Source organism: Sciurus carolinensis, chromosome 12 (genome assembly GCF_902686445.1).
Source record: "Sciurus carolinensis chromosome 12, mSciCar1.2, whole genome shotgun sequence".
Lineage (NCBI taxonomy): Eukaryota > Metazoa > Chordata > Mammalia > Rodentia > Sciuridae > Sciurus > Sciurus carolinensis.
This window is the reverse complement of record NC_062224.1, coordinates 4,455,579-4,470,168: the sequence shown is the minus strand read 5'-3', so window position 1 is coordinate 4,470,168 and position 14,590 is coordinate 4,455,579. Positions and strand designations below refer to the sequence as shown.

The 14,590-nt window shown below is 39.0% G+C and overlaps 1 protein-coding gene across 2 annotated transcripts in view; it reads right to left on the bottom strand.

Moving 5' to 3' along the window:
• Mtr (5-methyltetrahydrofolate-homocysteine methyltransferase) overlaps window positions 1-14,590 on the bottom strand; it is a 95,700-nt gene that overhangs the window by 55,448 nt on the left and 25,662 nt on the right. Inside the window, exons 10-13 of one of the 2 annotated variants that reach the window (XM_047520412.1) lie at window positions 9,282-9,343; window positions 8,034-8,101; window positions 5,799-5,878; window positions 2,689-2,801 (exon numbers count right to left, since the gene is read on the bottom strand). In XM_047520412.1, coding sequence (XP_047376368.1) covers window positions 2,689-2,801; window positions 5,799-5,878; window positions 8,034-8,101; window positions 9,282-9,343 — 323 coding nt within the window. Of the gene's footprint in view, window positions 1-2,688; window positions 2,802-5,798; window positions 5,879-8,033; window positions 8,102-9,281; window positions 9,344-14,590 lie in introns of those variants that run through there. The other variant, XM_047520413.1, reaches the window with a different exon arrangement.

Genomic DNA, 14,590 nt, shown 5'->3' with positions numbered 1-14,590 from the left:
TGACTCTTCAGTATTTACCAAAACATGCAAAGTATTAATAGGAGGCTATTACTAGGAGTTGCATGCAAAAAACTGTGAGATAACTATATTTCAGCATGTTTTTATACTGAAATGTTTCAAATCCTTTCATATACTACTAAATATTACAACCTCCAAGAACTGAATATGATATGCAGAATTTCCCACTAATGGTCATTTAAAGAATATCTTGCAGGATCAGTGTTCCAAAGAACATACTCTGAGAAACATCGTTCATTCCATAATGACCTGTGGTTTCTCAACATCATCATCATATGATTTACTATATTATCATTTCTTCATGCCTTCACAAGTACTATTTTAAGTCTTCAAATACATTTGAAGCGTCTGGAAACCAAGAAAGGCCTTATATATCTTCTCCTCTGAAATGCTGGAAAAATACACATTTGATAATACTGAGACTTTCTTCTTCTTGTTTAAATCTTCACTGTACATGTTACAGTGAGATAAAATAAGGGGAAAATCAATAGTATATACTGATGTTTCCTGATCTTCCTTAGTCAGAGAAAATCAAACAGGAATTTTTATCAGTTTCTGTGCACAACAGGCAGAAGACCTCTGGTACATGCCACAATAAAATGCCATTCATAGTGAACCAAGGCTGCACAGAGGAAAAAGACCACAAATCAATTTGGCAAATCAAAAAGTGTTTTCATTATCGGTAATGATTTAAATAGTATAATGAATAAGAAATATAACTGACAATCCCTATTCTGGAAGGAGTTACAGCTATTTGACAGTACATGACAGTCACATAAAAAATCTACTGGACACTGCCATACAGTGTAATAAGTGCAAGTTCCCTATGGACTGAACTGAGAAAGCCATTTGAGAGGGAGAGTCCTCAGCTGGCCAGTGGGGGATGGACTGGAGGAGAGAAGGTAAGCGACAGAGGTCAAAAGACCTGGAAAATGGAGATGCCAACACCTTACCTATTTCATCAGTCACAGAATAACCACTTGAAGGTCCAACCCTCCCAAGCTAGCTCGGAGAGAAAAAGTGTTTTTTCTTTTTTACAAAGAAGCATAAGTTGAGCAAGAAGCCAGGACTGAAACTCCTCTCAGGTCAGGCTCTCTCAGCTAAGCCAAAGGGCCTTGAGGGATCACCAAGTCATGGAAAACCAGACTCTAATGGGCACTCGTGCTGCCCATCATCTCCTGCCTTTACTGCCTCTCTCTCCTCCTTCTGAGAGGCAGAGACAGCAGGGTGGTTAAGGGCCTGGGCTCGACAGACTGGGTTCTATCACTTACTTGCTGTGAAACAACAGGCAAGTAATTCAACCTTTCTCAAAGCCTCTATTTACACATCTGCAAGAAGGGGAAAACAGCAGTACTCACTTAAGGCGCTATGAAGAGTACACAGGTAAAGATATAAAGCGTTTAGCACAGAGATTGGCAAAAAGAAAGACCTTAATGTATTATTACTTCTGCCAGGTTGCTTTTTCATAAGGTGTTCTCTGCAATCAATGACAAAATTCATCAAATGCAAGAATTGAAGGGAACACCATAGAAAGGGCAGGCGAATCAAAATGTAAGTCAAAACACTGCCAAGTGCAGCACACTACACAACTAGGAAGAGACATCAGCACTTTAGAAGGAGCAAATGACAGCCAAAGCCTGGCAGCAGAAGCAAGCAGAAGATCAGGAAGGGAAACACCACGCATAGGTGGAAGATGGGAGGCTGGTATCAGAGTTTGAACTTTAATACCTGTGGAGAGTTGCCATACAGAACTTCTGAACTGAGGAGGACAACCATGACAGAAGCATATGGCAGCAGTAAGCAGTGATAAGAGTGAGGGAAGGGGACCAACGAGTCAGGAACCAGGTCACCAGGCCCTGCACTGAGGAGGAAGACACAACTCTGGGGAATGCCATGAAGCAGTAATCAGCAGATCCATAATGGAAGACTAACGGATCATTTCCATGTGATGAAAACTAAATCTGCTCTGATACTAGTTTCTGAAAGATGTATTTCCTAAAGGTTGCGAAAACTTAAAGTGAAAATAGTTGAATAATAAAATTAACCAACATTAATGCTCAGACCAAATTCCTCTATTTTTAACTTCCTATTTGCAAAAGAAAGAAAAAAACCTATTCAGATGTCTCAGGCAGGCTCTGAGGATAAAATTTTGCTCATCCACATGTGACTGAGCTTAACATGGCTAAAACTCACATAAACTTTCTAAGGCAAGGGTCTTTATCTTTTATCTGTTTTCATCTACAGCTAAAAGGATTAATAATACCCTTATCTATCAGCATTTTATGTGGTCAGGAGAAATTGAATAGGAACTTTCTTGGCTTTCCTTTTTCCTAGAAGAATTTGTAAGAGGACAAAATGAAAGAGCATTCTCAAACATTTAAACTTACTTCATGATTACCAGAAATATCAAGGACCTGAATTACTCCCATCTTGTCCCTCTTCATGCCCAAATGCAGTACTTTTTGACAAATACTGGTAACAAACAGTAGCTTTGATTTTTCAAAGCCTCTTCCTCCCACTAGCCCCCGCCTGCTGCGACACATATTACCGTATTCTCATACTTCCTAGCAGTCCTGCTAACAGCTCTACCAAGGGCAGAATGATGTTCACTGACATGCTGACTAGCCAGAGACAGAGCAGATGCCTCCAGGGTCTCATGAGGGTGCTCACTTCATAGTTTCCTGCCATGATGAGTTTAGCAAACTTCCTGGATCCTGCCACGTTACAGCGCTCTCCAATGTTAACAAAGTTGGTGTATGGTCCAATCCTGAAGGGCTCTAGACCTTAAAAGGAGAAGCATTTTGAAAAACTCCTGAAATTACATATGGATGACATGAGACAGACAGACATAATTGTTTTTAGTAGGAAAGAAGTCACTATGCCAAAACCATCTGAGCAGATGGACAGGAGATCCAATGTGGAAAACAGGACCACAACCTTCTTCAAAGAGACTCAAATGCAACAAAGGTTATTTGTTGCAGATACGGTACAACTGGAACTCTCAAACGAAGTATTTCAGGGTTGTATGCCATAAATATCCCTAATGAGCTGAATCATACTGTTTCTGAGAAAGAAGGAAAAGTTTCATCATCATATCCACATTTAATCAAGAATCTGGGGCAAAAGTCAAGCAAAAAGTCAGAATCAAGGATTATTTCAGGATTTGTGAGAGGTCAAAATGAGGAGCATTCTCAAACATTTAAACTTACTTAATGATTAACAGAAATAGCTAGAACCTGAAATGCTCCCATCTCATCCCTCTGGATGCCCCAAAAGAAGTAGCTTCAATTTTCTGAAGACTCATCCTCCCATTAGTCCTGCCTGCTGCAAACACATTCCCAGTTACCTTCTTATCACACTTCCTAGCAGTTCTGCTAATAGCACTGCCAAGGGCCACCATCACACCTACCCAGGAGGCTAAGGCAGGAAGATCACAAAGTCAAACACTGCCCAGGCAACTTACCCAGACCCTATCACAAAATAAAATTTAAAAAAGGACTAGGATGTAGCTCAAAAGTGCTCCTGGGTTTAACCTCCAGTACCACACACACACACACACACACACACACAGATTATACTACAGCTGTATACTCAAGACAGCTTGAAGGTGGACAGAAGGAGCTTTCTTAACCCGAACACTGTGTGCAGATTTATAACCAGAAAAGCTAAACAGACTGGGAGGAAGGACCCAGGTGAAGACCTGGGAGACAGGAGTCATCTGTGGTAGGTTCACCACTAATGAGCTGACCCAATGCAGGCCAGCTGGGCTTTGACACCTGTTTCCTTACCAGACAACAGGTAATAGCATTCCTCTTGACTCAGGCCAACTCAGGGACAAATATCAGACAATACACATAGACACATACACTGAGATAGTGTCCCTAAAGAAAAGGCTATGAACTCTTGTGTTCTGCTCTTCACTTTTGAAATATTAAGAAATGCAGTCTCACTGGAGGGTTGCAGGCAGGCTCTGGGGACAAACAGCCCTGAGTTCAATCCACTGACCTGATTGAACCCCTCAGGCAACTTCCCACACAGTCTTTGAGCTTATAAAATAGGTAGTGAAGTACTTGCCTTACACAACTGAAACTGGGTAACAGTGAGGAGCACAAAACTAGCACTAGTAATAAGAGCTATCATTAAGAAAATAGCTTTCAAGTTCTGTGCCAAAGCATCAGCTGAGGAAGAAGCAGATATGAGGAAGAGGAAAATAATGAACTAGGTGATTACAAGGGAGCTGGGTAATTATAAAACCATTCCAGGCTGTTGTTCATGTTCCCAGAAGACAATCGCTTTCCACAGTTTCGGCTTATGATCTCCCATCCCGTTTGTAATGATCCCCAGGCTAGTCTCAAGGGACCTTGATCCTTAGGTTAACCACAGGTTTGCAGGACAGGCAAACAGGGATGACAACTTTTACACACGACAGAGTTCTCATGTGACCTCCCTAACAGTATTTCACACAAAACCTTTGCTTGGACATGGATGTGAAGGATCTAATACAAAAGCAGGCCTTCTCTCAAGTTTGTAATTTATAGAAGACTGAGTTAAAAAGCACATTTGATGTCATTCTTAAAGTCTGACTATTAAATAAATTTAGAAATAGTTCATGAAATTCAAAAGGATTATAACTGTTACACTTTTTATAAATTCTAAACTAGCCACATGTAAATGGCTGTCTCCTTCTGACTCTGGCGGAGCTCAGATTCCTTTCTTTCTAGTGTTTGTGAGAGCATGGCTGAAGTGACGCAGCCTCCAGCTGCACTGAAACCAACGTTCCTGCCACACCTCCCTCTGTCACAGCCAACGTCAGAAATCATAGACCCACTTCTGACCTCATCCTCTGTCATCTGAAGCACACAGAGAAAAAGGGCCAAACTGTAGAGGCATACTTATTGACTCGACTTCACTCACGCTCACTCACTGGGGCTACTTCTATGCACATGTTCTCACTAAAAAAAAGTCAATATTACTCTTGTTGTCACCTGTTATTTTATATCACATTTCTCAGGATAACAAAAGCAACAAAAATATTTCAATAAAGAGAGATGCTAAATTATAAGGCACCATAAAGTATAATTCTCCTCTATGTTATGTGTAGTTTCTCTATTTAAAAAAACTTTTTTTGATTAAATTTACCATCTAATACTATATGAAAGGATTGAGGCATAAATATGAAATTCAAAGTTATTTTAATTTTAACAGTTGGCAGGAGGATTCTTTCTACTAATATTCCTTGTTTGAATATTAAAATACATGTTGAAAAAGAGTCTGTCTACCTCATAGGATTTCCTGGAACCAAACAAAATAAATAAACAACTCTTCCAAAGTGCCAATCATATGGCAAAAATAAAATGACAACAATAAAATTTTCCAGGAAGATGCTACTGCGTTACCAAACAGTAGCCTTGGCAGTTTGAAATTTTGAGTTAACTAGATCAACCTGACAACTGAAATTGTTAGGTTATGGCCAACAGTATATTTTAGAACAGTGTACACAAGAAATAGGACCACAGAGTTCTCAAGGTAACCAAGGGTACTACCTGGGCCTTCATTCACTTTTACCCTGAAAGGGATGTCCTCCCACCTTACCCCCAGAAATACAAAGCATTCCTCACTAGAATTCATTCAAGCACCAAGAAAAATAGGCACTCTTCCTTGACCTAATAAACAAGGTGCTTGGTGAAACAATTCTGTTATTCTATCACTCAGAATAAACATACTAAACACATTCTACAAATGGTTACTAAAATCATAATCATCACATCTTCATGACTTACCAGACAGTAACATATGTCCTTCAAAAACAGTGGCAGGTGGAACTCTGGGCTTGCAATTTTTCACAGCTTCAGCAATTTCCCTAAAAGAGAAAACACTACATTCATTAATTCAGAATAAAATAATTTAAACTAATTTCTAACTATGTAATCAAGTCTATATTAACACAACTATACACATAACTATAAGCCTACTTTCAAATGTTTAGCAGCAATTATGCCTTTTAGTTTTCTCAGTTCACAGAAAATTAATTTACAACCCCTCACTTTTACGTGCCTACCCTGCTGACTGTGCACTGGCTGTGCTGTCTGTTCTGAGACAAGAACCTGAAGCTGCATGAGGGGCTGTACAAACAAACTGCAAACCTCCTCCCCCACCAAACTCACAGCAAACCCACACACAAAACACATCTCTGCTGCATATTCAACAGTTTAAAAACAACAAAATTAAGTCCTCAGCTTTGAGGAGAAGGTGTAGACAGTAGAGGGAATCAGGTCCTGTGGATCCATTTTTACAATATCACACACATAGTAGGAAGTGTACATATCCATTAACACTTCAAATAATTACCCCTCAAAATTTATTTCAGCTATTTGCACTCTTTAACTTATTGGTTTTTCATGAATCATGTCTTTGTTTTTTGTTTGTATTTTAGTACTGGGGACTGAACCAAAGGGGTGCTTTACCACTGAGTTACATCCCTGTCCTTTTTATTTGTTTTGTTTTGCAACAGGGTCTCACTAAGTTCCTTAGGGTCTTGCTAAATTGCTGAGGCTGGTCTTGAACTTGCAATCTTCCTGCCTCAGTCTCCTAAGTCACTGAGATTACAGGAGTGTGCCTCCTGACTCAGCATGATTAACCAGCATGCCTTTGATTAACCAGAAAAAAAAAAAAGTGGTTATTCCACTGAATTTATTAGGACCAGTAAGAACTCCTCACTTTACTGCCCCCTAAATTAATATGTAGATGTCTAAGTAAACACACAGCAAATATTTAGACAGATATTAGTATACAGATGTAAATATACCTACAGAGAGACATTTAAAACAACTCTTTTTAAAGAGGAAATTATCTGAAAAACAAAAAGAAATTGTAATCAAATGATAACTTATATTAAACTGCCACTTGGTTTAAAAAACTGGAGCTACTGTTGTAACTCAGCAGAAAAGCCCATGCTTAGTATGCAGGAGGCCCTGGGTTCAATCACCAACACACACATACACAATTACATTTATTATGAGCTTATCGCAGTCAAAAAAGAAAAAAAAACACATAAATACTAGGTACCTCAATTGAATAAGCACATTATATACGTGAATTACATGCATGAAAACAGACTGTGAACAGTTAGATGACTGGCTCAACATACGATCATTCATCACTCTAGAGGAAAACATAAGCTGTATACACTATGTTCTTTTTCACTGAAATCCAATGTGGCTATGGGGCATAAAATGGTAAGTAATCAAACACATGTGGCCTTGCTCCCGTTTCACTCCCTTCCTTAACAGGTTCACCTGACAGCGTAACTTAAGCAACAATTGTGCCTGGAGCCAGGTGGAGGTGCTTCTCTTGACCAAGACTCTTGCTGCCTTTTCCTTCCATGAAGGACTCTAATGGAGGTGTGCAGTGCCCACAAGAAATACAAGCTGCTTCTCTTTGAGCACTCAAATACTGTTTAAGGATACAGGTTATGACATCTGGGATTTGCTCTACGGTACTCCCAGGGAACATATGTGGAATAGTTAAAATAAGAATGACATAACTCCAAAAAATCTGGCCATTATGTTTGAGCCACATGGAAAGCTAATTTTTTTATTTCTTTTATCTTTTAGAATTTTTTCACAATAGTAAGGTCTACTATTTTGCCAGAGTTGCTTTAACAATGTACCACAGACTAGATGACTTAAACAACTGAAATTTATCTTCCCATAATTTGAAGGACAGAAGGCTCTGATCAGGGTTGGTTAATCCTGAGGCCTCTTTCCATAGCTTGCTTTACCCGTGTCTTCACATGGTCTTCCCTTTATGTGTACATCTGTGTCCTCTTCTTTTAAGGTCACCAACCAAACTGGTTTACAGATAGACCTACTTCTTTTACCTTAAGTGCCTGTCTAAAGGCCCTCTCTTCAAATACAGGCACATTCTGAGTTACTCGGGACAGGACTTCAATATACAAATTTTGGGTATATAAATTCAATTGCTAAAAAGGTAAAATACTTAAAGGTGGTTATTACCTGATATGATCTGGTGTTGAACCACAGCATCCACCAACAATATTGACCAAGCCGTCCACTGCAAAGTCCTATATTCAGGAAAAGTTTTAGCAAGGTCATCTGAACTCTGAACTCACCAAGACCAATTCAGCATGAAAGCCTTCACTTTCTACATTTCCTGAATCACATGAGAGCTAATAAACATTTTTAACTCTAGATAAAAATTTCACAATTCCTAGACATAAGATAAAGAGGAAAATAATTCTGATATGATGAAATCCCTTATACCATTTAAAGTACAGTGGAAAATTTATTTGCCTGCCTACTGAAATTAAAGATTTTTCTTTATCCATATGCTGAGCTGAATCAATGTGAGCTAGATAATGCATTTTCAAATAATACACAAAATGAGTATCAGCTTTCAAATTTAATTTTTTAATTTTTAAATAAAAAACTCAGCTACTCTGTCATACTGGTCACATTTCAAGTGTTCCAATAAGCACATGTGATGGTGCCTCCATACTGGACAGCATGGGCCTAGAGTTGGACCAGAGGCAGGTGAGTGAAAAATCCAGTAACTAAGATAGAAAGTCAAGGACCTGAGAAGTCAGAGAACTAGCAGTTACACAATGAGATCATAAGAATTCAGTCAGAAATAGTTTAGTAGAGAATGTCAGTGAGCCAGGAGCTAAAAACTCAAAGAATGATGGAAAAGAGGCCCGGGGGTTAGTAAAGGAGTGCACTAAGGAGCAATAGTTTGTAGTACAGTCTCATGATTCAAAGATGGCAGGCTTAAGAGAAATAAGAAGGATGCTGAAAATGAGAATGGGGAGTCAGGAGGAGACCTACTCCAGCCAGCAGTTTTAGGGACATAAGGAGGGAAAATTCATTACTTCATTGTAGAGGAAGCAACATCTCAGAGAACAGCCAAGCCTCCTGCAGTTGGGAACTTTTAAAACAGACACAGTCCCGGTGCTGGGGATATAGCTCAGCTGGTAGAGTGCTTACCTTGCAAGCACAAGGCCCTGGGTTCAATCCCCAGCACCACAAAAAAATAAATAAATAAAAAATAAAAGGTCACAGTCCCAATCAACAATATGGATGTTGACAACTGGTCCTTCCCTGTGCCTCCACCACCTTAATTCAGAGTAGCTGTGATTTTGTTATTGATGCACTGGGATTTCTCCAGAAAGAAAATCTGCTTCTAAATATTCTACAACTAAAATTTTATTTCTTTTTTTAAAACCCAAGTGAAAGAGGACCCCTAACCTTGAGGTGCATGGCCATCATGGAAGGTGTTTCATCATAGTCACCAAAAGTGTTGGGAAGACCTAAGAAAGGACATTTTAACCATTATTGAACAACCTTAACAAAAAGTTACACAGGTTTACATTGACAATTAAATGTTGCTTACTTGTAAAAACAAGAAACACGTAATATTTACAGAGTAAACAGAGATACTACACGCACACAAAAAGGGTTGAGGATATAGCTCAGTGGTAGAGCATTTGACTAGCAAGAGAAGGCTGAGTTCAATCACTAGTACCACCAAAAAAAAAAAAAGGGGGGGGTCCAAGAAAACAAAAAATAACCAGTCTCCTTTTAAATAAATTTTCCCAAGTAAGACTTTACCTTCTACTATCCAGTGTCCCATTTTACTTATTATCAGTTATCTTATTCCTGGTGGGGAATACAATTTATTATGCATTTTAAGATGTATACAGAGAGGATATCTGTTTCTTGGTGAGGCAGATTTTGCTGCTCATTGATCCCCTGCTGTTTACCCCATTTGTCTACTGTGATCACCTGCAGTCTGCCAGCATATCGACGCCTTTTTGAGTGTACATTGCTCACTGTCAGGCGTCTACCATCCGCCATTTGCCTACCTCTCGCCTGTCCATTGCCTGCCTTACACCTATCCATCACCCAACACACGAGGTTCACCTCTCAATCATCCGACGACAGTCTGCAAACTGATCACCGACTGCTAGTGGAGCACCAGCTGCCTGCTGTTGCCTGGAAGTTCACTGTTACAGTACCTGCAGGTTTGATTACACGTGGCTGTCGCCATTTTGAGACAACAGCCAGGCCCCGGAGGACCCCTGGCAGGACTGACTGAGCCCCATCTCCAGGATCCCTCAGCCCGACCAATCACTACTCCCTGCCTCTGGGGCTCTCACGTCAACTGACTGCTCCCTGCCACCAGGACCCCCAGACCAACTGACTGCGCCCTATCACCGGGACCCCAGACTGATTGCACCCAGCCTCCAGGATCCCACAACCACACCAAACACACCCGACATCCAAGACCCCTGCCTGACCAACCACATCCTGCCTCCAGGACCTCCAGCTGACCACGTCCACCCCTGAGCTGCAGCTCCCCATTTGCCAACACATTTGGAACCAGAGCGGCCATCTTGGATAATCCTGGAAGCCAAAGCTCCGTTATGTGGGGCAAATCCCATCCTGAGATGCCTGCTGGAGGCTTGAAGCCCATTATCAGGTACCTCTCATGCATCAGGCTACTGAACACTGGGAGGTTTCATTACTATATGACTGTTATACTGTAGATTTCCTTTTTTCTCCTTATTGAAAAAATTTAAGTTTTTATTTCTTTACTTTTCTTGCTCTCTTTTCCTTTTGTTTACCTGTCCCCTCAGAGTCTCTTTCTCCCTTTTTTGCATGCTAACATCTAATTTCTTTTGATTACACTCTCACCCTTTCTATTATCTAGAACTTCTGTATATTCTTTTCTTATCCCATTAACAGTCACACTCTACATCCCTCTGCATCCTCTTTGTCCTCCATTAGAAACTGCAGACCTTATTGCAAATCTGTTTGTTTTACTGAAGATAATATTTTAACTCATTCTGCTTATTATGACAATTTTTTCATTGTCCTCATAGGGGCTATTTGGTCTAGGATTGCATAGTGTCTGAATTGGGCACTCCTAATACTGATCTCCCCTTAAAGAAAGGGTTTTGGAAACCTACAGTGCCACCATAAGCCTATAGGGGGAAATCTGCAATACCCCAGATCTGCACTGCTAGAGGGGAAGATACATGAACAACATGAAAAAACAAGGGAAGAAAATGATCCAAACAAATCTAGATTCTATAGTAATAGAATCCAATGACAATATGTTAGAAGAAATGTCAGAAAAGGACTTCAGATCAAGATGATTCGTGAGCAAAGGATGAGATAAGAGAGCAAATGCAGGCAATGAATGATAATACCAATAAGCTGAAAGAGCAACTGCAGGAAGCAAAAGATCATTCAACAAAGAGACAGAGATTCTCAAAAAAAATCAAACGAAATCCTTGAAATGAAGGAAACAATAAACCAAATAAAAAACTCAATGGAAAGCATCACCAAAAGACTAGACCACATGGAAGACAGAATCTCAGACAATGAAGACAAAATATTTAATCTTGAAAATAAAGTTGGCCAAATAGAGAAGATGGTAAGAAATCATAAACAGAATCTCCAAGAACTATGGGACATCATGAAAAGACCAAATTTAAGAATTACTGGGATTGAGGAAGGCACAGAGATACAAACCAAAGAAATGAACAACCTATTCAATGAAATAATATCAGAAAATTTCCCAAACCTGAAGAATGAAATGAAAAATCAAATACAAGAGGCTTACAGAACACCAAATGCACAAAATCACAACAGATCCACACCAAGGCACATTATAATGAAAATGCCTAACATTCAAAATAAAGATAGGATTTTGAAGGCTGCGAGAAAAGCATCAGATTACATATAGGGGGAAACCAATACGGATAGCAGCAGACTTCTCAACCCAGACTCTAAAAGCTAGAAGGGCCTGGAACAACATATTTCAAGCTCTGAAAGAACATGGTTGCCAACCAAGATTTGAAGATGAAATAAAATCCTTCCATGATAAACAAAAGTTAAAAGAATTTACAAATAGAAAGCCTGCGCAACAGAACGTTCTCAACAAAATATTCCATGAGGAGGAAATGAAAAACAATAATGGAGGTCAGCAAAGGGAGGAACTACCTTAGAGAAAAACCACTCAAAGGAGAAACCAAGCCAAGTTAAAAACCAAAAATAAGCCAAATGACTGGGAATACAAATCATATCTCAATAATAACCCTGAATGTTAATGGCCTAAACTCATCAATCAAAAGACATAGATATACTGGCAGAATGGATTAAAAAGAAAGACCCAACAATATGCTGCCTGCAAGAGACTCATCTCATAGAAAAAGACATCCACAGACTAAAGGTGAAAGGATGGGAAAAAACCTACCACGCACATGGACTCAGTAAAAAAGCGGGGGTTTCCATCCTTATATCAGATAAAGTGGACTTCAAGCCAAAGTTAGTCAGAAGGGATAAAGAAGGACATTTCACACTGCTTAAGGGAACCATAAATCAGGAAGACATAACGATAGTAAATATTTATGCCCCAATCAATGGGGCATCCCTGTACATCAAACAAATCCTTCTCAATTTCAAGAATCAAATAGACCACAACACAATAATTCTGCATGACTTGAACACACCGCCGTCACCACTAGATAGATCTTCCAAACAAAAAACCAAACAAAGAAACCATAGAACTCAATAACACAATCAATAACCTAGACTTAATAGACATATATAGAATATTCCATCCATCAACAAGCAGATTCACTTTCTTCTCAGCAGCACATGGAACCTTCTCGAAAATAGACCATATGTTATGCCACAAAGCAGCCCTTAGGAAATGCAGAAAAATAGAGATACTGCCTTGTGTTCTATCAGATCATAATAGACTGAGAGTAGAAATCAATGACAAAATGAAAAACAGAAATTACTCCAACACCTGGAGACTAAATAATATGCTATTGAATGAAACATGGATAACAGAAAACATCAGGGAGGAGATAAAAAAATTCTTAGAGGTCAATGAGAACGACGATACAACATATCAAAATCTCTGGGACACTATGAAAGCGGTACTAAGAGGAAAATTCATTGCATGGAGCGCATTCCAGAAAAGAATGAAAAGTCAACAACTAAATGACCTAACATTACAGCTCAAAGCCCTAGAAAAAGAAGAACAGAATAACAGCAAAGTAGTAGAAGACAGGAAATAATTAAAATCAGAGCTGAAATCAATGAAATTGAAACAAAAGAAATAATTCAAAAAATTGACAAAACAAAAAGTTGGTTTGTTGAGAAAGTAAACAAAATAGAAAAACCCTTAGCCACCCTAACAAAGAGAAGGAGAGAGAACACTCAAATTACTAAAATTCGTGATGAAGAAGGAAATATCACAACAGACACCACTGAGATACAAAACATAATAAAGAGCTACTTTGAAAATCTGTATTCCAACAAAATAGAAACTACCGAAGACATTGACAAATTTCTAGAGACATATGCTCCTCCCAAACTGAACCAGGAGGACATACACAATTTAAACAGATCAATATCAAGCAATGAAATAGAAGAAGTCATTAAAAACCTACCATCCAAGAAAAGCCTAGGATCAGACGGATTCTCAGCCAAGTTTTACAAGACCTTCAAAGAAGATCTCATTCCAATACTTCTCAAAGTATTCCAGGAAATAGAAAAGGAGGGTACCCTCCCAAACGCATTCTATGAAGGTAATATCACCCTCATACCCAAACCAGGAAAAGACACATCAAGCAAAGAAAATTTTAGACCAATATCCTTGATGAATACAGATGCAAAGATCTTTAACAAAATATTGGCAAACCGTATCCAAAAACATATTAAGAAAATCGTGCACCACGATTAAGTAGGGTTCATCCCTGGAATGCAAGGATGGTTTAACATCCGTAAATCAATAAACATAGTCCATCATGTCACTAGACTTAATGATAAGAATCATATGGTTATTTCAATTGACGCAGAAAAAGCGTTCAACAAAATACAACACCCCTTCATGCTCAAAACACTAGAAAAAATAGGGATAGTAGGAACATACCTGAACATTGTAAAGGCTATTTATGCTAAGCCCATGGCCAACATCATCCTTAATGGAGAAAAACTAAAACCATTCCCTTTAAAAACGGTAACAAGACAGGGATGTCCTCTTTCACCACTTCTATTCAACATTGTCCTCGAAACTAGCTAGAGCAATTCGACAAGAAATTAAAGCGATACGAATTGGAAAAGAGGAACTTAAGCTGTCACTATTTGCTGATGACATGATTCTATATTTAGAGGATCCAAAAACCTCTTCCAGAAAACTTCTAGACCTCATCAATGAATTAGGCAAAATAGCAGGCTGTAAAATCAACACGCATAAATCTAAAGCATTTTTATACGCAAGCGACGAAATAGCTAAAAGGGAAATGAGGAAAACAACTCCATTTGCAATAGTCTCAAAAAAAATAAAATACTTGGGAATCAATCTAACCAAAGAGGTAAAAGATCTCTACAATGAAAACTTCAAAGCATTGAAGAAAGAAATTGAGGAAGACCTTAGAAGATGGAAAGATCTCCCATGTTCTTGGATAGGCAGAATTAATATTGTCAAAATGGCCATATTGCCAAAAGTGCTATACAGGTTCAATGCAATTCCAATT